Source organism: Vigna unguiculata, chromosome 1, assembly GCF_004118075.2.
Source record: "Vigna unguiculata cultivar IT97K-499-35 chromosome 1, ASM411807v1, whole genome shotgun sequence".
NCBI classification, from domain to species: domain Eukaryota; kingdom Viridiplantae; phylum Streptophyta; class Magnoliopsida; order Fabales; family Fabaceae; genus Vigna; species Vigna unguiculata.
This window is the reverse complement of record NC_040279.1, coordinates 19,838,584-19,866,133: the sequence shown is the minus strand read 5'-3', so window position 1 is coordinate 19,866,133 and position 27,550 is coordinate 19,838,584. Positions and strand designations below refer to the sequence as shown.

General features: G+C 33.9%; 1 protein-coding gene across 7 annotated transcripts; it reads right to left on the bottom strand.

Moving 5' to 3' along the window:
• Positions 1 to 25: 25 nt before the first annotated feature.
• Positions 26 to 13,283, bottom strand: LOC114196181 (ABC transporter I family member 11, chloroplastic). 7 transcript variants are annotated; one of them, XM_028086741.1, is made up of 11 exons: positions 13,124 to 13,283; positions 12,989 to 13,046; positions 12,611 to 12,690; positions 12,264 to 12,315; positions 12,043 to 12,176; positions 9,848 to 9,962; positions 9,642 to 9,728; positions 9,429 to 9,477; positions 4,251 to 4,335; positions 2,268 to 2,342; positions 26 to 531 (listed from the first exon to the last, which is right to left on the bottom strand). In XM_028086741.1, the coding sequence occupies exons 1-11, from the start codon at positions 13,195 to 13,197 to the stop codon at positions 471 to 473; spliced, it is 870 nt and encodes a 289-aa protein (XP_027942542.1). In that variant the 5' UTR covers positions 13,198 to 13,283; the 3' UTR covers positions 26 to 470. The 7 variants fall into 7 exon arrangements, 4 of the variants coding, with proteins under 4 accessions (XP_027942542.1, XP_027942558.1, XP_027942550.1 ...); XM_028086757.1 differs by having other exon boundaries at positions 26 to 515; XM_028086749.1 differs by lacking the exon at positions 26 to 531 and adding an exon at positions 582 to 1,005.
• Positions 13,284 to 27,550: the final 14,267 nt, after the last annotated feature.

Genomic DNA, 27,550 nt, shown 5'->3' with positions numbered 1-27,550 from the left:
AAGGAGAATCTGAAGAAAATAGGTATATGAACATCTGAAATTTATTAAACATATCTAAAGAACTTGAACAGAAGGTATTCCGGTAAGGAATTAAACTAAATATAACTTTGTCAAAGAGTAATGTTCCAAATGTCAGTCCTGATAAGTAAAGTGCCAGAATAATTTAGCTATGAAAGCAAACTCTCAATTTCAATATGAATGTCTTGAAAATACATTGAATACTATGACGTTATCATAAATTATTTGATTCATTCATCAGGGTATGCAGGCTCTACGTTTGTTTCACAGAAAAGTCTATCCTGAAAGCCCCATAAACGGAAAGGATTTCATTAAATCCCACAAAGATGAGATGCAAAATGTTTCTCATGAATTCTTCCATGAATATGATAATGGGAAGCCCACAAATCCAGACAAAGGCAAAAAATTTCATCCAGATACCAAATCAAGAGAGTGGTCCCAACACCGTACGATCAATTGGAACCCACCACAGCTTGGGCAAATAAGCAGTAGCTCAACTGGAAATAATGAGCACTGGATCAGAACAGACGCAGAGTGTAAGTACATACATCTAGAATGCAATTCCTTACACACAAATTTGATAAATATCTTCCATTAGCACCATTTTACATATTCATAAAAAGTCTCATCTCAACAACAATACAGTAAAAATTGCCAAAATAAACAAATGACAAGGCAAACAAAGAGAGGGGGCAAGAGGTTGGATCAAGGGAGTGTTGAGTATTGTTGTGAAACAGAGAAAAGCAAACTGTCAAATAAGAGGATGTGAAATTGTGGGGAGGCATAACAGAATTTTGTAGAGCCGTATTGTTGTTTAAGCCGGGAGGGCAGGTCTGTGTGTCAATTCTGATTGTATTATCTTCCAAAGCATTTTTTCTGAATTTCCTCTAATATTTTCAGCATTACTGCCAATTACTTTGATCATATATTGGACACTTATCAAGATAAAAAGGGTTCTAGTATTGATCCTCTTTCCCACCACACATCCTACAAATTATACACAAACACCCTATCAATAAGTATTTTGATTAAAATGTTTTATAAGATGCAACATACAATCAATCTCAAACTAATCCTGAGCATATTTTTGAATGCAAATTAATATATCATGAAGTATCATAATACATGCATGACTGAAGTATAATTAGATTATGATTACGTATTATTACTCATTCATAATTTTTTATATTGTAGATTTGGTGCTGGAGCTGTAGCAAGTTGAATTAAACTATGCTAAAGTGGTGATGAATTGCACTATAAGTGAGACTTGTAAAACTAGTATTGGTAATTTGAAAAAAATGATTGTATTATGCCTGTACTTGAAGTAATCATGCAACCAATAAATCTGTGTGTTTCTTGACAGTTTCTCAATAAATAGACATGTTTGGTTTAATTTTACTAGTTTGTTAATTTTACTTGATTTTACCGTGTCAAAGAAGAGTACCGCAAATGAAAATGAACAAATCAATTGCAACCAAAGATATGCATCATCAACCACAAGAACAGATTTCTAGGACTTGGTATGAGGTCAATACAAACTCTCTTTACTAGGATTTTATGAGCATTCAACTGACCCTCAAATAGACCTAATGAAATGAATGTGCAGGCCACTGGTTAGAACACAAGAATCATAACTTACCTTTTAAATGTTAAAATTGTAGTTATCTAATAATTACTTGAGGAGCCCACCCTTAGCTAGCTATTAAGGCAAAAGAAATAAAACACTTAGTATTCCATTGAATATCTTAATAGAAGTTCCTATCGTTATCTTTCGTGGAAATTGTTATATGCTTTTTATACAATTATATCTCTAAATTACCTCACTTGTTTGCCTTTGGCTTGAAACATGGGCAAAACAAGTATGCCATAGGCATATATATGCAGAAATTTAATTAGTTTTTAAAATGGGAATAGCAAGAACTGAAGCTATTACTACTTGTCAAAGAGACCTCCAGACCATATTAATGTCCATATCCCAAGAAAGCTTTTTATAGAATTATATTTTTATTTTTTCAATTTTTAAAATGGGAATAGCAAGAACTGAACTCATAACTAATTTTCATAGAGGCCGTGAGACCATTTCAATGATCAAATCTCAAGAAAGCTATTTATAGAACTATATTTTTATTTTTTCAGAATTCCCAGTTTAAGCATCCAAGGTACAATAGAAAATAAATCAAGCCTTGACGATAGAGGTACAAAACTCATAAAATGTCACGGAGATTAAAAAGGCAATTGAGCATAATTACAATGGTAGAAATTCTTCTTTAAGGTTTCCACCCATTTCCATTCTCCATGATCGATCAACTAGACTTGCAAATTCTCTGAAATGCACACAAATCTCCATAAGAAAAATCATTAAGTCACAGTGTTGGGATAAAAAGAGAAACGTAAACTTCACTCTCTCTTTCTTGATAAGCAGAATTTATGGTGATAGAAAGTGAGATACAAATATAAGATGACAAGAAATCCTTAAAAACTATATAGATTAAATTACTCTGTAAATTACTATAGTTTTATTAAGTTTTTAATTTAGCCAGAATAATTTGAAACATTTTCAGAAAGTCCTTACAGTTTTAAAAGTTTTTAGGCAACTCCCTTCGTGTTAAAACCTTTATATCACTATTAATTGGCATGGTGACAATGCAATATTGCAAGAAATCCTCTTGTAACAACTAATGCATATCACTTTCTCAAAATTGAAAATTATAATGATAGATACCAGAAATTATAGGAAGCTTAAGAATAGAGAGGAAACAGAGATACGGAGAATACTGTATATTATTATTCTTTATGAAATCTGATACAGAAAAGCAATGACTCTCGAGAGAGCTCAATGCCATCTCAGCTAAAGTCAATTCCCATCCGTACAGCACAATCACCCTCCCATATATTCCCTCACCTCTCACTCAAACCGAAAAGATCTAAGGGATTCTCTACTCTCTCTCCTCACACCAACTCAGCCAAACTGTTAGTACACTCAAATCACGTGTGTGCTCGTGGACCCTCAAGTAATGGGTTTCGACTTTCTCTTTTCATACACTTTAGTAACCTGGCCTGGTTCGTATCAATACCTCCTCCCATAAAATTCACCTTGTCCTCAAGGTGAAATTCCAGAAATGACTCTTTCATCTTGTACAAGTATGACCATGAATTTTCACAAGTTGGCATGTCTTTCCATTTTACCAAGACTTCCCACTTGTAATCTTCATCTTGTCTTATAGTCAATATCCCCCAATTTTCAGTCAAACATTGAGGAAGTGGTTGCACATTAACTTCAACTGCTACAATGGGTTGAAGTAATGATAAATGAAAAAACGGGTGTACTATGCCATCTTCAGGTAACTTCAGCTTGTATGCAGCCTCCCCTACATGTTCAATGACCTCTTATGGTCAATAATATCTAGGACTGAACTTCTGGTTGATACGTTTAGCAAACTTCTTGAGTTTATAACCAAAAGTCCTTACATAAAGTTTTAGAAACATTAAAAGATGAATTGAAGTTCTTACCAAAATAGTTAGATCATCCTAGTAATCATAGGTCCATAGCATAAGTAGGCATCTTTTAACTTTTCTAATTAGTTTGGAGTCATTTGTGTCTTAAGCTTTATGCTAGTGAAGAGAATCTTCGGGAAGGACATCCAATTTTTATCTTTGAATATATAATTTGAAGAGAATAATCTTCGATGGCTTATCAATCTATCTCGATTGTGGCATCTTCTTCATTACTTGTCTCTTTCTGCATATTTTATGTATTTGATCTTTGGGTTGAGTTTGTCAACAATGATGTGTTCATCCTAGTCTGTGACTAAGTGTTCATTAGATAACCATCACAAGAAACCCTTTCACAAACAATTTTGGAAAACAAACTTTGGAATAGAATTTGTTTGTTTCTTTTCTTAATTTGAGCCAACAACATAAAAACAATTTTTCATAGTGCAAGACAGAAACAAGGGTCAGAAATCCAAGTCCACTAAAAACTCTTTGATTGACATTAATTTACTGCGTAAAAACCAAGCAACTATGTTGATACACATAAGTCATGTAAAAATGAACATCATGTGTTTACCCATCAATGCATGACATCATTTTGGAACACACGTTACAACAATATCTTTGCAAAAATCAAAGAATTTATAAATCACGTTCACAAATCATTAGTTAAATAAATGCATAACAGATAAATGTAATAAGAAAATGAAAATCAATAGAGTAGAGTAAATTGAAACAACCTCAAATCATGACTAACAACTAGCACAGTTAGTTCCTTTTTCAAATGCTTCAACAGCTTCACAACATCAGCACGTGCTTTCCAATCTGACCAGTGGGAAATTATTAGATGTAACATCTTGATTTGCATCATTATGGGCTCATGGGTCCTATTAGTAGGACTATAGGGAAAATAAAGATAGTGAAAAAGTAGAATAAAAGGGAAATAACAGTTTGTATTCAAAATGAAAAAAGGAAAATAAGAAAAGACAAATTCAGAAAAAAAAAAAAAAAACAGTTTGTAAAGGAAGAGAAAGCTCAACTGGGGTCGCTAAAAATGAAGGTCGTCGAAGATGAGGGGACGTTTGTCAATATGTGGTTAGAAAAGGTTAGGCCAAAATTAGTTTCATCGTTTTAAGTTGTGGAGAGACTGTTAGGTCGATTCCTGGATCTAACAATTTCTTTTAACAACACTTTGCCCCAATTCTAACTTATCCTCTCCTCCCCTTGTCCCATTATCTCTTAAATTTCCTTCATTTAAATCATAATAAAAGTAAATGGTCTTGCTAATAAGTAAATGGTCATACCAAACAATAAAGAAAATATGGGCTAAGCCCATATACATAATATTGTAACTAACATAAGATATTGTAACTAACAATACCTAACACTCTCTCTCAAGTTGTTGCATATAAAGTTTGTTGCAAATATAATCAATTCTACGTCCTTATAAAGACTTAGCAAAAATATCTCCTAACTAATCACTTGAGTTAACAAACTCACTCCTCATGTCTCTAGATACAATATTTTCTTGAACAAAACGATTGTCAATCTCAATATTTTTTATCCTTTCATGAAAGACAGGACTATAATTAATATGAAGAGCAACTTGATTGTCACATATAAGTGTTATTTGAGTGTCATCTCCAAATTGCAATTCTTTAAGTAATTGTTTAAACCAAACAAGTTCACAAGTGACTAAGACAATAGTTCTATATTCTGCTTCTGCACTAGATCTTGTCATAACATTTTGTTTCTTGCTCTTCCAAGAAATCAAGTTATCTCCAATGGAAACAAAGTATTCGGAAGTAACAAATATTGGACGGAAATATGGAACAAATGTTTTAGGTAACAGAAAAAAGTGAGATGTTATTACTGTTCGAAGACATTTAATGAAGGAATTTTTAAATTCAAACATCATCTTGTTAGTACTAGATACAATTTGGAACCTTTTGTTCCAGTGCCAAAAGAAATTAAAGTTTTATGCTGTGTTTAGATCCGCATGAGTACTATTCATGCGGATGGAAAGTGACTTGAAAATGTGTTTGGATTTGCTTTTTGTGCTGATTTGTGAGTGTGGATTTGCAGGTGAGCTTGGCGCTCTCTGAAATAAAGAGATGGGTAGGGAAAGCCAGATCATCATATTAAAATTACTTTATTGTCCCTCTCGTTTAACAATTTAATTTACTTACATTTATTATATTTATTAGTTTCTTTTTTCCTTAAATGTATGCAGGAAAGATTCCTAACTGCACACCCTGCATAGGTTTCTACATGTTACGTGCATATAATAATTAGTACTATATAATAAAATATATATAATAATTATATATTAATTATATGGATATTGAAAACACTGTATATTATTATATATATATATATATATATATATATATATATATATAATTTTAATTTTAACTATTATAATAATTAGTTTTATATAATAATAATAATAATTAATATTATTATGCAAATAAATATCTTTTGTAAATGAATTAATTATATAAAATAAAATAAATTTAAATAAATGTGGAGATATAAATTAAATAGTCTATATTATAAATTATTTTAAATTATCATTGAGAATAATAATAATTTATTTTAAGTTATTAATGATATCAATAAATTATATTTTTCTAATTTTAATAACATTTTTAATTTTATTTTAATATCATTTCTTCTATTTACATTGAAGGGTAAAATGGTAATCATATAATTTACTCTACTAAAAATTATAATTTATTAAATTTTATCAATCACATCATACACAAACTTTCATCAACTTTCCACTCAAATCAAACCATTTTTCTCTTAATCCAAATAACTTCATCTTTACCTACAAATCAACGCAAACTCATTCCCTCAAATCCTCACCCCATTCCAAACACAACATTAATGATGAAAGTTGCCACTAAGGGTAAGGATGCCTCATTGAAGAAAAGAAGGTTGAATAGCCTTGAAGAAATTTATGGTGATTAAGAGAGTGAACAAAGTCAAAGTAGTAGCAAGATATTTAAAAGTAAGGGAAAGGATAAATCTATTGATGGTGTTCAAACTACTCTAAATGAATTATACAATAAAGGTGATAAAGAAAAAGTTGATGAAATTTTTATACAGTAGTCCATTTCATTCAATGTTATTAGAAATTCATCTTTTGCAAAAATGTGAGATGATTGGGAGATGTGGTGTTGGCTATAGACCTCCATTGATGTTAGAAAGAAGCTTTTGAAATAAGCAATGGGAAAAAATCATATACTCCTTCAAGATTACAAGGATGATTGGAAGAGAACAAGTTGCACAATTACGTTGGATGGGTGGACAAACAAGAAAAGACATTCAATTTATAATTTTTTGGTGAGCAGTGTGTTTCTTTATTCATTGGATACCTCAGAATCTCAAAAATTGTTGATAAAGTATTTAAAATGTTGGGTGCTGTAAAATTTGTTAAAGAGTGTTAGATATTGTTAAGATACAATACAAATGCTCTCATTTTTGCATCAATAATTCTCTAGCTACCTTAAAATTTGCAGAATTATCAATAACTACTTTCACCACATTCTCTCTACAAATCCCACAACATCATCCAACATTTGTGGTTATTGAGATGTATGAGGTATCCAATAAATAAAGAAAAGCAGTTCCTTTAGGACTATTCACCAAAAAAAGTTACATTCCTTTTTATCTATCCAACAATCATGCGGAATTGTCCAACCTATTCTCTTCCACTCATCATTTTACTCTTCAAGGATTAGATCAGTTTTTTACATTGCTTGTTTCAAATGTTTTCTCTAACATCATCATAAGATGGAGGTTTTTGCGAAAGCGGAATTTCTAACAACACTGAATGCAAGGACACTTTTGTAGAAAAATTCAACAACTTGTACACCATTTTTGTCTTGATCAATGTTTTTTGTACAACCAATTTAAAGTAGCTTGAATACCATGACTAAATTTTTCCTTTCCTTTATTTTTGAATATCATACTACTACTTTGAGTAGTATCCACTTGTTCACTCTGCTCATCATCAAATTCTCTAATGTTATTCAACTTTCCTTTCTTTATTGAAGCTTCACTAACCTATGCTACAACTTTCATCATTACAACTTCAATTTCTTCTAACACTAAGGCACAAGGTTCATAATCACATCAAGTACCGGCAAGATGATGCTTGAATCTGAAAATTCGTTTATTGAATGCCTTTGAGCGATAATTACATTTAGCTTTTATCCACTACCCAAGGCATCTACTCCAGGTTCCCATCTGACAACTGACCTATTTCCTACAACACTTTTACTTCTAGGTCTAGGAAGTGAGAATGCAATTTGCATTGGGATCAAAAGAAATTCAATCAGACACAATTTTGGACATTATAAACATTTTGCAACTAAAAAAGAAATAGAAAAGAAATACTTTAAAAACATGAATTTTAAAATACAGAAATAGGAAATAAAGAAAAAACATATGATAAAAAAAGTAAAATAAAGAAAAAGATAAAATAACAAATTAAAATCCAAAAAAAGTTAAAAGAAAAAATATTATAATATGAAAAAATGATAGATAAAAACCACACATAGGACTTGCGCCACTAAGCTCATAAATAAAACGATCTCAAAACCACAATGCGATGAGAGAAGAGAAGCAGAACTACAATAAGAAACAGAACCATGATCAAAAACAAAACCACAATGCGATGAAAGAGAAATGGAACAGTGTCAGAGAAGGGGAACGATGCGTGAAAATGGAGGTATGATACACGTTTTCAAGATTGGGTTTTCGGATTTTTAAAAGGCAAACCAAAATGACGTCAATTGTCGTTTTTATGCCCAACCACAGACTCAATGGCTCAATCTCAAACTCACGAGTCTATCATGAGTAAACCAAGTTTGGGCAATTCTACTCTAAGTCTGTCAAAAAATGAGTCCCAGACAAATCAACTTGTGAACAATGACCAAACTTATAGACTCAGAAATTAACTAGTTAATTTGCGAGTTTGAAAACGTGGAAGGAACTACTAGGGAAGATTGTTTAGAATCGGATTTCACTAGTCAGTTTACAGATTTTAACCTTGAGAACAAGGTTGTTTCAAAAGAAGGGTATATTGTTAATGTTGGAAGTCCCACATCGACTAGAGATAAGGCCAATTTACAATATATAAGTGAGGTGCAAACCTCACCTTACAAGCCGGTTTTGTGGGGTTGAGTTAGGCTTTAAACCCACTTCTAACATGGTATCAGAGCCAAGTTAAAGCCTATCCTAGCGAACTTTCTTGGACATTCCACCCGATATCGGGCCACTAACAGACCACCCACTAATTTCTTATCCCATGCACGAGATGAATATACCTCGGCGTGAGGGGTGTGTTGGAAGTCCCACATCGACTAGAGATAAGGCCAATTCACAATATATAAGTGAGGTGCAAACCTCACCTTACAAGCCGGTTTTGTGGGGTTGAGTTAGGCTTTAAACCCACTTCTAACAGTTAAGAATGAGAACAAGGTTGTTCCAAAAGAAGGATATATTGTTAAGAATGAGAACAAGACTAAGACAAAGGGGAAATGACTTTTACTAGTCTATTATAGAAGGAAAAAAGGGGCTAAATTATAGCTAGTTGTAACTCGGTAGCTAGTTATGCCATTTGAGACCAAGGACCTAATAAGTAGGTCCTCAATTGCAGTTGGGGGTTTTGAGATTTTGTTTAGTAACATTGGTGAATCTGGTTTTGATTGCTGACTTCTGTTTTTGGTTCTTAACACCCCCAAATAACAATTGCATTGCATTACAAAAAATTTAGAAACAAAATTTCAACAAAGCCTGGATTTTTAATAAAATTTGACTTAATGGGAAGAAGAAATCAATTACTTCATTGAGTACAATAGCAACTAGCTAAACAAAATAAGAAGTCATATGTTGCATTGTCATACCGAGTCCAGCAAGAGGTTCATCCAATATCAATAGATCAGGGGTTTGCACCTGAAAAGTACATTTAGAAAAACCATTAACCATATGCCAATTCATGCTTGCTTGATTGACATCTAAAATGTAATAAATGAGGTAGCATCCATATACTACTGAGGAGCCAGTCAGGTGTAAGCATGAAGCAATAGCACGCAGGAATTTAGAAAAGAACATCTTACCAATTGTATTGCCAAGGCAAGACGGCGTTTGTAACCACCACTGAGGGAGTGAGGATTTTTATCCAATGATATCCCACTTAATCCAACCTATAGTAACAAACAAGAAAGAACATAGCACATGAAATATATAAATGCGTTAGTGGAGAAGAAAGTCATCAATCACATATTAAATTAAATTAAATAATCACATACAAAGGCATAACTACCCAGTTAATTGCCCTCTGTAGCCCTAGAGTAAGATTCTCCCTAAGGTGATGGCTACCCTTTTGCCTTGGCCAACCAAAAGTGACTTCATCAAGCACATTATCTGCCACAAAATACCTACGTTGCAACAACAAAATGTGTAGCACTTTAGAAATGACAATCCAACAAAAATGAAATGATCAAAGTGTACATTGTAGACAATTAAACAACATGCCATTCTGAATAAAAGATTAGAGAAGGTACAATGCCGTAAATATTTTTATATTAAAATAAATATAATTATTCTTCAAAGTTCAAAATATTTCAATTAGAAGAAGAACATATGAAAGTTATATCTAATGCTACAAAAGGTATTATGCTGCTGCTGCCTGTTTTTGGACAAGAGCCATATCTGCTAAAATATCGTAGTAATTTACATCTTAATGTTAGACAGTGATATAATAAATTTTTTCTCCATCAACAAAAATATTTACTATTTGAAAAACAAGAAGATGGTGAGTCAGTAAATTAGCCTTGAGATCTGGGGTCATAAATTCATGGTTCTTCTAGTAAAAAAAGCCGCAGGTGTCCATCGGGTAAAGGTTGCATAAATTTGATCCTCTCCAAGTCTCACAATGGTTGGAGCCTTGTGTACTAGACAACTCATTTATCATAGTTGAAGATCTCACATTGTCTACTAATGTAGGATGCAAACCTCACATGACAAAGTTGGTATTGTAAGGTTAAATTAGACTTAAAATCTGTTTTTCTAAAAGGACATAAAAGCCTATCCAAGTATATATATATATATATATATATATATATATATATATATATATGGGAGTACAAACTCCATTACTAAGTCAGTTTTATGCGGTTAAAATAAGCTTAAAGTCCACTTTATAAGAATTATAAAGAAAAATAGAAAGCAATGAAGGATGTTCATAACAGGTTAAATAAGGATATGGTAACAGTAGAAATATATTAAATAAAATATATAAATAAAAGATACTTTGTCCCTCCACATATTTGACAAAAAATCATAACAAAATCCATGTGCTAAACACCAACAAGAAACTTGGAAAACACCTCTATCTTGAAATAATGGCAAACAAACTAGTCTTGAAAATAAGATAAGTCTGTCTTTGGTCCTTCGTAATCCTCAATAATTAACAGAACTTTCTCCAAACAAATAGACAGTCATCAATAAAATAAAATAGTTTTGGTACTCATTTTTACATGATTTTTTGGGGAATTTGGTCTGCAACACATCTATGTTTAAGCTTAATCGCTTCTTGTTTCCGTTTCTACAGAACTGAGCCACAAGAAATTTGCAGGTATCCCAAGAGTCAAACTCTAATTTCTTTTTTTTTTTCTTCCAGCATTCTCCTATCATTTTCTTGAAACTAGTTGGTTTAAAGTGAAACACTAACTTTGATGAAAGAAATTTTAGGTTCCAATATCATGCAATCTCTAAATAACTTAAGTACATTGTACTTGTTGAAATTTGTTAGAGATCACACATTGAAAGGATGAATTAACCTTAAAATCCACTTTTCTATAAGATGGTATCCAAACAGATCCTTTCGTATAACCTGCTATTCAGCCCCTATTCTCATGTTTGAGCCGGTGTGAGGAAGTGTGCTGCAGATCCCTAATCAAATACAAATATGACAAATTATAGTATATAAGTAAATGCAACTTACCTTATAAAACTGGTTTTATAAGTTAGAGCTAAGTCTTAAAGTCCATTTTCTAAGAGAATGCCACAGTTTGATTTTACCGATTTAACAACATTCTAAGCCTCAATTATAGTAATTTTAGCATCAAACCACACAGATTGAACCAACATAAAAACAACCACCATAGTAACATAGTCAAAAACCAAAATCCACCAAAGGACTCAAGAAGCAAAACCACATAGGCTTGCACAGAGCTGCAACAAGCAGCAATTTCTAACATATATCACTGATAGACAACATAGTCCAACTCACGAAGCCTTCTTGCTTTTCTTAGCCTTCACACTTTCCACAACCTTAACCTTCATATCCCCTTTCTTCCTCTTCTTCACACTCAATTACTCACCTTAACAGCCAATTCACTTACACTCAAACAACATATTTGATATGTGGTCAAGATTTACAACACAAAATTAAAACAAATGCAAGATAGAGATTAACAAAACCTTTTACTATATTCAATTAGTTTATATTCATACCTCTCAGGAAACTGGAAGACAATACCAACCCTTTCTGGCACCAAGGGCTCTGGAGTTTGACTAGGATTTCCGTCATTCCCATACTTTTGGATGTAAATAGATCCCGAGGTTGGTTTGCATATACCTGCAAGAAGCTAAATGGAGAAATGCAAGGCCATTTCGTGAGCTATGACCACCATCAACCTAAAAGAAACATAAACTAAAGGGATAAAACGTATAACCTGCAATAGGGTTGTTTTTCCACTTCCACTCTGTCCAAAAATTAGGCCAAAACTGTTGCAAATGGCAGAAATAAGCTGCCACATAATACAAAAAATAAAAAAACTAGGAAGACGAATCATTAAAACTTTCATACTAAGGAAAATCATCTTAGTATTTTGAGGGAGCGGATTCAATGACTTTTTGGGGGGAAAAGTTATGTAAATTTAGTTTATTTTCATATGTCTTGAATGACCCACTTCAATTTTCAAATAATAAAAAATAGATGAAAATAAACTAAAGTTACATGACCTCTCCCATATTTTGAAGTTAGTAATACGATGAAACAAAGACACATACAATTACGAACCTTTTCTCTGGAAGTGAAAAGCTAACTGAATTTAGAAGTTTAAGCTGAGTCCCCGGGGGTTGATAGCTAACCTCTCGAACCTTAAGCAAAAATAAAGCTTTTCAGAACATACATTCCTGCAGTTTCCATCATAATGTCCCAATCCATCCAATGCACAATAACAAATTCCAATACATCAAATGAAAAACGAAAAAAAAAATTGCTTATTCCAGGGTAAAAGGCCTTTTAGGTTATCCCAAATTCAATCCAAACATGCACATGTATTTTTACCAAATTAAATTTCACAAGAGACAAAATCAATTCTAGTTCTTGTAAGTGCAATAATGGAAACGGTTAGTGGTAAAACAAAGGCCGAAGAGTAACTGGAGAGGAGCATACTTCGAAAGAGGAGTGGCTACAGTTGATTCTGGGAAGCTGAGTTGTTGGGAACTTTAGCCTGCAATTAAGAATATGGCTCAGAGAGGATTAGACGCAACGAAATGCAATTGAGAAAGAGGAGAGGGAGAAACACACGATTTGGAAACAGGGAAAAGCGGTGGTGGTTGGAGGGGGCGCAACCCAATTGGTGGCTTTAAAGCGGTGGTCATAGCCGATGGCTGCCGGTACAATTTCCGTTACGTTTTGTCTTTCTGGTTCAGCTGGGTCTGTGCAGATACCTGCTCAAAATATGGTTATCAATCTATATATCATTTTATCCTTTTGCTTAAACTATACTTTCAGAAGTAAAATTTGAATTTGATCCCTTAATTATTTTTTATCTTAATTTAGTTTTTATTTTAGAAAATTTGATCCAATTAAGTCATTTCCGTTAGTATAGTAATATTATTAAATGATGTGTCACGTGTCAGGATTTTTTGAATTTTTTTATTTTTATTTTTGAATTTTTTTATTTTTGAATTATTATTTTTTTAAAAAAAATTAAAATTTTGCCACGTGTCAAACTGATATTGTGCCACGTGTCAAGCTAACACTGTGCCACGTGGCAGTGACAGTGCCATGTGTCACTATTATGATAGGTGTCATTTTCTCATTCTCAAATTGGTTCTTGTATTTTAATTTTTGTCTAATTTAGTCCCAATTTTTGTAAAAATTGTGCAATTTTATCTTTCTCTAAATTGAAACCAAATTTAATTTTTATATAAATATGCACAAATATTTTTAACAAAATGTAAGGCCCACATACATTCTACCATTTCATTTAAGAGCTGCCCTAGTCTATTGGGCCTAAGGGCTCACCCAAAAAGGAGAATCAGACCTAATATGCCCTAACCCTAACCACTCTACCCACTTTCAGAAAACTATCCATTGTCCTAAGAGCTGCAGTCATCTCCCTCTGCTAGGGTTTGACGTCTTCGTCTTCGCAAAGGTCCAACTCTTTTTCCTCGCTCATGTAAGTTGCTTTCAGCTCTTTTCCCTTCAACTTACTTTTCATGGTTCCTACTAGGGTTCGTACTAATAAACCCGTTTGAATCTGTTCTGCTTCACTTTTCTAGCTTTGTAATCTTCTCCTAGAGTTGTGGTGTTCCGCTGTTCGGTGTCAAGGTCTTATACTAGCTCATTCCAAGTAAGGGAAGCTAGATCCTTTTGTATATTCCGTGAAAACTTGCTGCTTTCCCATTGATTTCGTGATTGAGTGGACTGTGTGTGAATATGAACTGTTGGGAATGCCTGCTTGAACTGTTTGGGTGTGTGGGTGACTATTGCACGAGAGATCAGTGGTGAGCACTGGTTTTCTCGCCCAAGCAAGCCTGCCTCGCCTAGGCGAGATTAACAGAGGCTCAAGTGACCAGCTCAGTTTTGAGCGAGCGAGCGTCTCGCTCAGGCGAGGGGAGTCTCGCCTAAGTGAGAATGCGTAGAAGCCACTGTTCCTGTGTGTTGAGCTCTCGCCTAGGCGAAAGAAGCTCGCCTGAGCGAGAGACCCTCTCGCTTAAGTGAGACCCTTCAGCCTGAGCGAAGAGTTGGGCAAGAGTGCGTCCTGGTTTGATATTTTCTCTGTTCTTGGATGCTTGGCATGGATTGATTGGGTTATTATATAATGGCATGAGGTGAATGAATATGCGTGAGTGGGAGGGCGTATAAGTTGTGAATGATGAACTTGGATAATTCTTGGCATGTAATGAACATGAAATGGTTGGTTATGAAAGTGGCATGGTATTGATATGAGATAGAATTCTATATTCATGGATGGAGGATGATGAATTGGTATGGGTTTGACCTAGAATATAAAAGGGGTTGGTTATAAAGGTTGACATGAGATGTATATGCATGATAAATATTACTTGGTTGTTTGAATATGATTGGTATGTGGTCAGTACGTAATTCCTTGAAATCTCTAGGCGAGATTTCAGGGTCATGCTTCAGTGGTCGGGACGTAATTCCATGACCCCTTGTTAGTGGGAGTTCATGGTGGTGCCCTATCTATATAATTTGGTAAGGATTCAATGTAAGGTTGCATCTTGATGCTCTAAGGAGTCAGTTAGTCTCACATAGAGAGGACTGACTCTTATGGTGAGAGTAGCAGGAGGCCCGAAACTCATTAAGGGCTAACCTTGTGTGTGGGGGATTGAGACATTGTAACACTTGTAACACTTAGCTCGTGGGTGAGCAGAGAAATCAACCACAAGTGCAAGCATCCGCTGAATCTGACTAAATTATATGTATCCGGATGAGTCGAGTCTGAGTCTTAGTGTATTGTTTGCAAGTCATAACATGATTGGTTGATATATGTTCATTGGCTTGTGAAATAGCATGTATTTGTATGATAAACTATTTTATACTCCAGCTTACCCTTTCGTTTGTTTGTTGTATGTTCTGTTGTGTGGTTTTCTCTTTTTGCAATGATCATCAACTTGTTGATGTGAGTAGAGGTGAGAACTCCCGTAATCATCAGGGTGTTATAGTCTGCTGCATAGTCTGCTTGGACTGGACTTAAGCTTATTTGGGCTTTTCTTTAGGGCTATGACCTATGTACTCCTTGTCTTTGGGCTTTAATTCTAAATACTGTTGATTTATATTTTCATACTTTGTTAAGGCATCGTGGTGTGCCCTTTTCCTATTCGAGTTTCTCTTGGATAATTCTGAGGAGTAGTGTCTACAATCGAGGACTTTGTTTCTAATACTATTCCGCGTGACATTCCTTTAATTAGCGTTATTAATGAAATAGGGTGTTATACAAAGCAGGATCAACTATGTTATTGACGAATTTAGAAACTAATTTATAATAGAAACTATTTTAGTCATCAATGTAGAAATCAATTATAAATTTTTGAACTATTCTAGTTGCAAATAATGTTTAGTTTATAAATTGGTACCTAAATTGGTTACTATAATGACTAATTTTTTTGTCATTAAAAGTGGTCATCATTCAAACAAATATTTATTTTCTTCTAGTCAACTACGACTTTATAAATTAGATACTTCATTTATATGAATCGATAAAGTATCATAAAGTATTGAACATGAACACATGACCTAAGTTAAAGTATCATTGTATCATAGGAAATTAGACATCTTTAAAATTGTTTTACATTTGTCATTACTGCATACACTTTTTTATGATAATAAAATAAAAATATTTTTAAAAATTATTAGTATAATAAAATTAATTAAAAATGATTTATTATAATGAAATTATTTAAAAATAAATTATTATAATGAAATTAATTAAAAATAAAATATATAATGAAATTAATTAAAAATAAACTATTATAATGAAATTAATTAAAAAATAAGTATTATAATGAAATTAATTAAAAATCAATTATTATAATGAAATTAATTAAATATATTACTAAAATTTAGATTAAAGTTTTATAAAATTATAACATACTTTTATGAATTTTATAATGTTATAAATATATAATACAAATACTAGTAGATGTTAATTAAAACAAAAATAGTTATAATAAAGGCTTAGATATACATTTGGTCTCTATTTTGTCAAAAATATTCAATTTGGTCCCTATTTTCGTTGTTTGGTCAATTTGGTCCTCATTTTTGTAAATCGAGTCCTTTTGGCAAACAATGTTAAAATTGTTAACGACACAGTGATAACGTGGAACTGTTTAAGTTACGTGTCAATTTTTTGCAGTGATGTTGGCACATGTTGGCATAGTGTTTCATTAGTTATATTTTAGGAAAATAAAATAAAATGAATTGCGTATAACATAAAGCAAGGGTTAAGTGAAAAAATTAAAAGGTGAAATTGAAGGTTTACTACAGCGAGAAATTGGGCATTCGAGTGGTCGAGAGATAGGGAAAAATTAGGGTTGGTGAGAAAAGGGAAAATTAGGGTTCTTGTTCATCAAATTAGGGTTCTTGTTCATCAATTAGGGTTCGTGAAGAGGGGAAATTGCGCTTCGAGAGTGATTTGCGATTGGAGATTGGAGATTGCACTTCGAGATTGCGGTGGGAGGTTATCATTCGATATTGGAGCGTCAACTAGGTTCAGGTTGGTAAGCTTGAGAAATATTTGTGTAGTGTTTTTCGTTTGCAGTGGGTTTGCGGTGGGTTTTATAGCTTTGTGGTTTATTGTTTAAAAAGTGGTACTTTTTTGGTTGATGTGTACTATCTTTTCGTTTGTGGTGGGTTTTATAGCTTTGTGGTAGGTTTTATAGCTTTGTGGTTTATTGTTTAAAAAATGGTACTTTTTTGGTTGATTTGTGTAGTGTATTGTCACTTTCGATAGTGGGGAGTGGTAATATTTTATGTGTTTGGTGGTCCCCTTGTGTTCCCCGTTATTTATTCATTTTTCAGTTGTGGTCCCCTGTTTAATTGATAGCATATCATTTTTTTAATATTTAGATGTGTGACGAAAGATTAAAGGTTGTGGTCCACCATGGTGGACATTTTGTTTAGAATGGTGGGCTATTATATGTGGGTAGATTTATTGATGATTGGTCATGTGACCCAAACACATGGGGGTATTTTGGGGTGTTAGACACACTTAAGTCTATGAGTTATTTAGCTGTTAAAGAATTGTGGTGTGTTGTAGATAGACGGCTGTAATTGTTGTATGATGATAATGGGTCAATTAATATGGTAAACGTTGCTAAGCGTAATGGAGAAGTCCACTTGTTTATGGTCCATATTGTGTCAGAAGCAGTAGTTGTAGATGATGATATAGACAATAATTTGGAAAATGTGATTGTTGAAGTTAATTCTGAGTAGGGAGATGAAGGTTTGAGTGAGGTTGTTCTTGGGGGTGAAGGTTTGGGGGGTGAAGGTGGAGGTCTAAATGAGGCTGACTTGGGAGGTGGAGGTGAGAATGAGGATGACTTGGGAGGTGGAGGTGAGAATCAGGCTGACTTAGGAGGTGAGGATGAAGCTGAGTTGGGATCAGGAGGTGAGGATGAACCATTGTTGAGAGGTGGAGGAGAGGCTGAAGCTAATTTGGGAGGTACATGTGTGGATGAGGCTGATTTGGGAGGTGGAGGTGATGCTGACTTGGGTGGTGCAGGAGGTCAGGATGGGGTGTTTGAAACTGAGGTGGATATTGAGGCCGAGGTGCACAGTTGGGATGAATCGGAGACTGAGGATGAGGACTTTGTTTATATTCTTGTGAATGTAATAGGGGACATCAATAATTCTGATAATGATGTGGGTTTTGTGGCAGTTGAAGTGGGTATAACTAAAGAAGAGAATCAAAGTGAATGTGAACACAGGGGGAATGTGCTAAAACACATTGATAGAGGGCTTTCTGATGATCAGTGGCTGTCAGATGAATTATTGAGTGATGGAGAAACTGATTGTGAATCAGAGGATGATGATAGCAGTCGAGATGTTTTTGGGATGTTTGTGATGCCAAAATCCATGGCAGACTATAAGTGGGAAATGGGAACATATTTCCTTGACAAGGAACACTATAGAGATACTATTAGAACGTATGCAATTCATGGTGGAAGAAATATAAGATTTGTTAAAAATGATAAGCGTAGAATTAGGGTGAGATGCATGAGGGCCTAAGGAAACTGTCCTTGGTTAGCTTATTGTGCGTTGTTGACTTCCCATCATAACTGGTAATTAAGGAAAGTTATTGATGTTCATACTTGCAGTAGGGAATTTACCATTGATATAATCAATTCTAAGTGGTTGAGTGGGACTTTGGAGACAGACTTGAGAGAAAATCCAAGTTTAAAAATCTATGAAATACATAACAAGGCTGTTATGAAATCGAATACTAGAGTGTCAATGTCTATGGCTCGTAGGGCAAGAGCAATGACAGTAAACCAAGTCCAAGGTTCATTTAAAAAAAAATTAGGAGAATTTATGATTATGCAAATGAGTTGCTGAAATCCAATCTTGGATCTACAATAAAATTGAAAGTGGAAGACGTGTAGGGTCAAGCAACATTCAAAAGGTTCTACACTTGTTTAAAAGCGTTTAAAGATAGTTTTATGTCATGTAGACCAATAATTGGGTTGGATGGATATTTTTTGAAAGGAAGGTATGGGGGTGGGTTATTAACTGTTGTTGGTCAAGATGGTAATGATTAGATGTTGCCACTATGCTATGCACTTGTTGATGTAGAGAACAAAGAGACACGGACTTGGTTTATAGAGCTATTGATTGAAGACTTAGGTGGGCCAGAAGTATGTCAGTCCATCACTTTCATGTCAGACCAACAAAAGATAAATTTCAGTACTGATTTAATCAATATTTTAAAGTGTTTGCACTATGCTTATGGACTTATCTATATTTCATTTTTTTTCTTTTGATAGGGACTTATGCCTGCTATACAGGAGTTGTTACCTAGAGCAGAACAAAGATTCTGCATGCGCCATTTGTATGCTAATTTTAGGAAAAAATTCAGTGGGAAGAAATTAAAGAATTTAATGTGGCGGGTTGTTGTAAGTACCTATCCCCAAGCTCGGGAAAGAGAAATGAGAAATATCAAAGAAGTCAATCTTGAGGCTTACAAATACCTCATAGCCATTCCACCAAGGTTTGTTTTTATCCTCCATATTGACAATACTGTTATACACTATGATGATGCTAACCTTTGTGTGACACTTTCATTTTCAGATTTTGGTCCAAATCTAGGTTCACAAATCCAACCATCTGTGACACTTTGGTAAACAACATGAGCAAAGCCTTCAACAGTGTCATAATTGATGCAAGGACTGAACCAATTATATCAATGCTAGAGGACACCGAATTTATTTAATGAAGATGTGGGCCAAAAATCGAAAGAAGGTGAAAGCTTTGAAAGGTTCAATCTACCCAAAGATTAAAAGCAAGTTGCGAGAAGAATCAACCTTAACAAAGAACTAGATTCTAAGGTATTTAAATAGTCATTTTCACACAATTAATATTAATCATTCAGGCTTATTGCTAACTTTTTATGCTTTGATAGTTGGTCAGGAGAAAAGATTTTTGAAGTCAAGCACATTTCACTTATTGGAGAGAAGTACAAAGTCAACATTGACATAATAATGCACGTGTAGGAAATGGATGCTCAGTGGTATTCCTTGTTGTCATGCACTTGCTGCAATGAGGTTCTTAAATTTGAATGTAGAGGAGTTCATACCACACTGGCTCAGAATTTGCACGTATGAAGAAACATACCACTCATTAATCTATCCAGTCAATGAGCAGCTGCTTTGGGAGAGGACTTCCTATAATGATGTGCAACCCCCCTTCAAAAGGAGATTACTTGGGAGGCCAAAGAAAAAAAGGAGATTGGAATAGTGGGAGTTAAAGAAAAATGATACAAAGTTGAGGAAAGGTGGTCATCAAAAGAGATGTAGGGACTGTCGTGAAGTGGGACATAACATAAGTAATTGTCCACAAGTCCCTCAACAAACATAGCCTACAGAGCTACCAGCACCCCCATCAAGTCAGCAGTCCACACAACTTACACAACAACCACCACTACCATCAAGTCAGCAGTCCACACAACCAACACAACCTACACAACAACCACAAGAAGTCTCAATACAAGCTGGGCAACCAAGCACAAGGCATAAATTGCAGATTCAAAGACCAACTTGAAGATCCTTTTCTATGTTTTAATTAGGCCTACTTAGGAGACCACATTTTGTGTCAAATGTATTTAGGCCTCTTTTGATGTAATTTTGTAATAATTGGTACTTCTTTTGTTAACTTCTTTTGTCCAGCACTTGACTTTTGTTTCACAGCTGAATTGCATGACTTAACAGGTTCTGATTGCACTTAAATGAATATTGGTCTGCAATATTGGAGTTGTTATTGCCATTTATGCTTTTGTGCTTGGCAGGTTGTCTTACCAAAATATGGATTGAATTATATTTTGCTATATTTTGCACTTCTGATTGCCAGGGTGTGGTATAAAATTATAGACTCCATTACAATAATTTTCATAAAAATAGGTACTGTATTGAATATTTTAAACTTAAAATATGGACCAAATTGAACAACTTAAACGAAAATAGGGACTTAACTGAACCTTTTTAAACCAGAGTTGGGATCGAATTGAACAACTTAAACGAACATCAAGATTCATGCATCCAGAACAAAATAAAGATTACTCAACCATGTTTCATCGAGAACACAAAAAACATTCATAACTTCATTCATAAATTACAATGCAGAGCCAATGACTGATTTTTTAACATTCATAACTCCAACACCCAGAAAACAACATCCTCACCTAAACACATTAATTTTTTAACATTACTGGCACCATTACTTTAAAGATTACAACAACAACAATAACTAATCCTAAGAAAAATTAGATCGTTTTCTTCATAACCCTCACGAAAGTCTCCAGTTCAGAAGTCTTCATCCTTTGCTAGGCTATAATACCATCCCTTTCATCATACAATTCTTCATCACACCACTTGAAGTAGTTACACCACACCATATCACTGGAAGCAACACTCTTGAACTTAGAACAACCCTAAAATTGTCTACCATTATTCTTCGAAGTTTTTTCCACTCGAAGCACTCCAACTTCTCCACATTTGCAAATGGGGATTAAACCCATACCCTTGGAACCACGAATATGAGACCCACCGCAACTTGGTTGCCCCTAACTATTACAGCAAGAGAAGGAAGACGAATGGTGACGAGACATACCTCACAAACACGAATTCAAAATCACCAACTGGATTGTGCACAAGTTTCTTGCTAGCCACAGTTTTCCTTGAAACCTTAATTTCTTCCCCAATTTAATTTCACTTACTTTTAAACTTACAACAGCCATAAAATTTCACTATGCCAACGTCACTGCAAAAATTTGACATGTAACCCAAACAGTTCTACGTTGTCACTGTGTCGTTAACAATTTTAACACTGTTTGCCAAAAAGACTCGATTGAATGCAATTTTACAAAAATGAGGACCAAATTAACCAAACAACGAACAAAGGGGCCAAATTGAATAATTTTGACAAAAATAGGGACAAAATGTATATTTAAGTCTATAATAAAATACGTAAAAATAGTTATAAAACATTTAAATTTTATCTAAAAATCATTTTTATAATTATATAATTAAAGCATTTTTAATTTTCATAGATTTTTTGTAATAATAAAAACTAAAAACTTAGTTAATAAATATAAAGATACGAAAGATTAGAAAGAAAAGCACAAGATTATACAACAAAAACCAATTATAAAAGAGCCAAATCTCCATTACTAAACCAATTATAAAAGAGCCAAATCTCCATTACTAACGGGTGGAAATAAGCCATACTTTAATCTGGTAAAAATATCACAGTTAAAAAAATATCATAATAACCATAAACGGTTTTAGTGAACAAATTATTTTATGTTTATAGTGATTTTAATTGTCCCTTTTCAAATGAATATTTTTGTGAAAAATATGATATTAAACATAATTTTTTAACTCCTAGAACTCCACAACAAAATGGGTTATGTGAAAGAAAGAATAAATTACTTAAGGAACTTGCTTGAACCATGTTAAATGAAACTTCATTGCCAAAGTACTTTTGAGCTGATGCAGTCAACATAACTTGTTATGTTTTAAATCGTGTGTTGATTAGGCCAATTTTAAAAAAATCCTTTATGAGCTTTTCAAAGGTAGAAGGCTTGCTTTAAATCATCTAAAAGTGTTTGGCTGTAAATGCTTGATTTTAAATAATGGCAAAGAGCAACTTCACAAGTTTAATGCTAAAGCGGATGAAGGTATATTTCTTGGTTAAGCTACAAATAGTCATACATATAGGGTATATAACAAAAGTTTAATGATTGTTGAAGAGTCCATGCATGTGGTATTTGATTAAACTAATCCAAAGATGCAAGATCAAAGGTCAAAGAATGCAGATGATGAAGATATGCTCTTGGAAATGCAATCTGGTGCAGTAAATCAATCATCTCAAAAGGAAAAACATTCGACTAAAATAACTGTAGACAACAACCTACCTAAGGAGTGGATTGAACCTAATAAAAGGACAACATCATTGATGATACCAATAAGGGAGTATGCACCAAATACAAGCTTACTTATTGTGAACTGATAAACGTTTGACAAGTGAACCAATCGTTAACGTAGTAGTAAAATATCGTCCTCTGTGATTGACTCGTTGAATACTAGATTCCTAATTTACGTAATTTGAGCAAATAAGATTTAATAGAATTGCAAGCATAAAATTATAACAAAAACTTCAATCAATATAAGAATTGTCATAGGATAGATTTCATACCCTTTCTCATAGAATTCTACTCATTTTCAATTGATGCAAGCAATGTAATCATCCACTTGAGTTTACTCAGAGTTGTTTTACCCCTAATCCCTTAGTAGGTAAAATCTATTCATTGAATTCAAACCCCTAATCCCTTAGGTCAGTTTACAAAAATTCAATAGAATCATGAAATATCAATAATCATTTCTATTGCAAACTAATTAGATATGCCCAATTTCCCAATTGTGACAAAACATAACATGTCTTATTTATAAACGTAAACAATCTCCAATTTCTCAATTGTGAAATTTCTTATAGAATAAACAATAAAGCCATAAACAAAGCACTAAGATAAATAACATTAACAAAACATCAAATGTAACGAGTATAACCTATAATCTAGAGTCTTATATCAATCCTTCAACAAAAAGGAAAATTAGTTATGCATAATGAAAAAAAAAACTAAAAGTAACGGGAGAAGCGAATGATAAAGATGACGAAGAATAATAGCTTTTCATGAACGATCATCCTCCTTTTATCTTTTCCATGTTCTCCCCCTTTGCTGAGGTAGGTTTCTCTCTCCTCTAACCGTTCCCCCTCTTTCTTTCTTGTATTTTATTTTTTCTTTAAATCCTTGTCAGTCCACACCATATTTGAATCTAGCTAACTCCCTTCAGACTTGTTTGCAAAACAATGAACAAACCCAAATGTATGATCCAAAACAAGATAATGCATGATGAAATTAGTCCGATAATACACAAATGAATAAAAATTGACTAACTAATGCATGAATACACATATATTTTATCTGCTCATCAAATTCTCCCAAACTTAGACTTTTGCTTGTCCTCAAGCAAAGAAAATGTAATGAAAAGAAATAGTAAATGAAAACAGAATGATGAGCTAGCATTTAATCTCAAATCTAAATTCACCCAATGATATTCTAGACGCACACATTCCCCATTTGTTGGGTCTTTAAATGCAATTTATTCAATGAGTAAAGGCACGAGACATTAAGGAGGACTTTGATTTTTTTTTAAGTTCTCTTAATAAAGGATTTCTTCTGAGGTTTCTATCCTAGTAAACACTTACCTGCTAACTAAGCATGGATCCTCCACTCAAATGCTTTGCACTTACCACACTCGATCTCAAAGGAGTGCCTCTTTTCCCAGTAACACAGTCTCAAAGGGATGTTCATTTAACTTATTCTTATCATTACTATTATCCCCCTCTCTCTTTTTAATTATGTTTTTAATTTTTAATTTTTTATGTGAAATTGACAGACATTTCTCTAGTAACCAAATGTAGTGAGTGTCACCTTAGAAACCTAAAAATAACTTTTAAATATATCACTAAAAAATTATCTTCCTTAAGTGCCAAGTGTCAAGACTTCTTGTGTAGGGTGTGAGTTTCCCAACAATTATCCAATGTTCTTCACAAAATATAATTGAATAAACTTAGACTTGAGTCAAGATGATGTGTATGCTATGCAAATGCAACAACAAAATGAAATGCAATAACTAACATGCAATTGACCCTCCTAAGCTTAAATGTCTAAGTTTTCCCCTACATAAACAAAATAACTAAGAATAGAAGGGATACAACTCACAAAATTATTGGTGGTGGTGGTGAGCAATAGTGTCTTGGAGTAATTGTTCCACACGTTGCTGATGGAGGAGTTGAGTATCGCAGAACTGCTCAAACTCATTGTGATGGCGTTGTTGTTGCAAGTGGAGGCTTAACAAGTGACCGATTGATACGAGCAAGCGCTTCAACATGAGAATCTGCATGATTTGATGACACTCTAGACGGTGGAAAAAGTGCAGGAGGAGAGGAATTGAGGGCATCAGGCGCCGAAAATGTCTAAACGTCTTTACCCTGCATAATAGTAAAATCAGGATTAGGAAGAGGTTGAGGTGGCATGCCTTCTATATAATTCATTGCCAAACAATTTTGACCATCCCGTTTAACCAACATGTCATTATTTATAAGCATATCGAGATCAATACAAGACTTCCTAGATATTGGCTTGTCATCCTCCAAAGGAATGTTGACATATAGAGCAATAGTCGTGATCAACTTACCAATTAATATGTTTCCTAAGGATGCTTTCCCAACCTTAGTGAGTTGACGAGCCAACCACGCACCTAAGCCAACCATTCACGCTTCTTTTCTTTTTCTTTTTTTTTCCTTTTGTTTTTGATAAACAATACTCATTCAGAATACCTGCTATGTGGTGATGTTAATGGAACACTGGCCACATTTTTTTTTCGAAAGCACCACCAAAATACACCTTCAATCTTTGACCATTCACTCTAAAACTTCTTTTTGAATTGAGGTATGAAATTTCAATAATACCAAATGGAAACACTTGCTTCACAACAAATGGACCAGACCACCTAGACTTTAACTTACTAAGAAACAATTTGAGCCTAGTATTGTATAACAACACATGTTGCCCTAGTGTAAGCTCTCTATGCAAAATTCTTTTATCATGCCATTTTTTTGTTCTTTCCTTATAATTGCTAACATTTTCATAGGTCTACAGTATAAATTCATCCAACTCATCCAATTGTAGTAATCTCTTTTCACCTGCATTCTTTAAATAGAAATTCAAGAATTTAATAGCCCAAAATGCTTTATGCTCTAATTCCACCGGTAAATGACATGATTTTCCATACACTAGTTGATATGGAGACATTCAAATAGGAGTTTTAAAAGCTATATAGTAAGCACAAAGTACATCATCTAGTTTCTTAGACAAATCTTTCCTAGATGAGCTCAGGACTTTCTCTAAAATTCTCTTCAACTCCCTATTGGAAATTCCCATTTGCCCACTAGTTTGTGGATGGTAAGCAGTAGCTATCTTGTGTTTGACACCATATTTTTTCCAAGAGTGATGCAAATTTCTTGTTATGAAAATGTGAACCTCCATCACTAATGATTGCTCCTTGCACCCCAAATCTAGAAAATATGTATTTCTTAATGAAAGAAATTACCACTTTGGCATCATTCGATGGTAATGCCTTAGCCTCCACCTAGTTAGACACATAATCTACTAAAACCAAAATGTATTGGTTTGGAAAAGAGGAAGGAAATGGCCCTATAAAATCAATACTCCAAACATAAAAAATTTCCACATCCAGTATGTTCTTTAAAGGCATCTCGTTTCTCTTTGAAATATTTCCCACCCTTTGACATCTATTGTAAGACCCACAAAATTTAAACAATTAAATAAATAATTATTTAATAAATGCGGGTAGGGGAAGTCTTTATGGCGTTAAGTGTTAACTTTCTTGACGTGAAAAGGTACTGGCTCAAGTGGTTGAGAGTACTTTAATTGTGTGATAGGACTTGGGTTCGAGTCTTATGTATGCCAATTGTGTGTATTTTGTTTTATTATTTTGATATGATAATGTGATTGGAGCGTGATGGTAGGATATAACCTTTGAAGTATGAATTGTATCATGAAATGTAATGTGATTGGATTGGTTGTGCATTTGAAATTAAATTGTATGGTGATGGGTTCAAACCTTGACTTTGATAGAACCATAAACTTCCTTTTTATCAATTTTAGATTCGGTAAGAAGGTGAAGGGACGAGAGAAACCTAGCTAGGAACAACCAAGGGTGCTGGAAAAATCAAATAGAAGGACAATTAAAACCAAGCTTAAAGTATTTTTTTCGTTTTATTTGATTAACTACCATTAAAGTGTCATTAAAGGGAAAAATGGAGGGAGAGAGAGAGAGAGCATCTTTGAGTCTGATAGTTTGAGGATAGTGAGGAGAGAGTTAACAGAAGAGAAGCGTGAATCGGGAAGAGGAACAAGGGTACTGGTGTGGAGGAGGATTAAGGGGAGTTCATCGCGGAACCAAGGAAAAGCTCCAATTTTCAAGTCTAAGCGAGGGAACCAGGTTAGGGGAGTTCCTATGATTGTTTGATGTTGTATTTTATTCGTTATTGACTGTATTGCGATGTATGAGGGAATGGGGATTGTTATTTTCGTGAAAATCAGAATGGAAAATCGGGTTTCTGGGATTTTTCCAGAAACCGCCTGGCGGGTCGCGAGTGACCGCCAGGTGACACACGCACCAGACCCAATTTCTGGGTATCAACGATGAACCGCCTGGCGGCAGAGGATGAACCGCCAGGCGGCACGAACACAGTTTCACAATTTTTGGTTATATTTGATGTTTCTAGAATATCTGTGGTGTGGCCGTGATAATTGTATGTTCGGGTATGAACTTTGATGTTGATTGACTCTGCGTATGTTGATTTTGCTGCAAGATATTATCTCTGATATGAAATTGGGTAGTT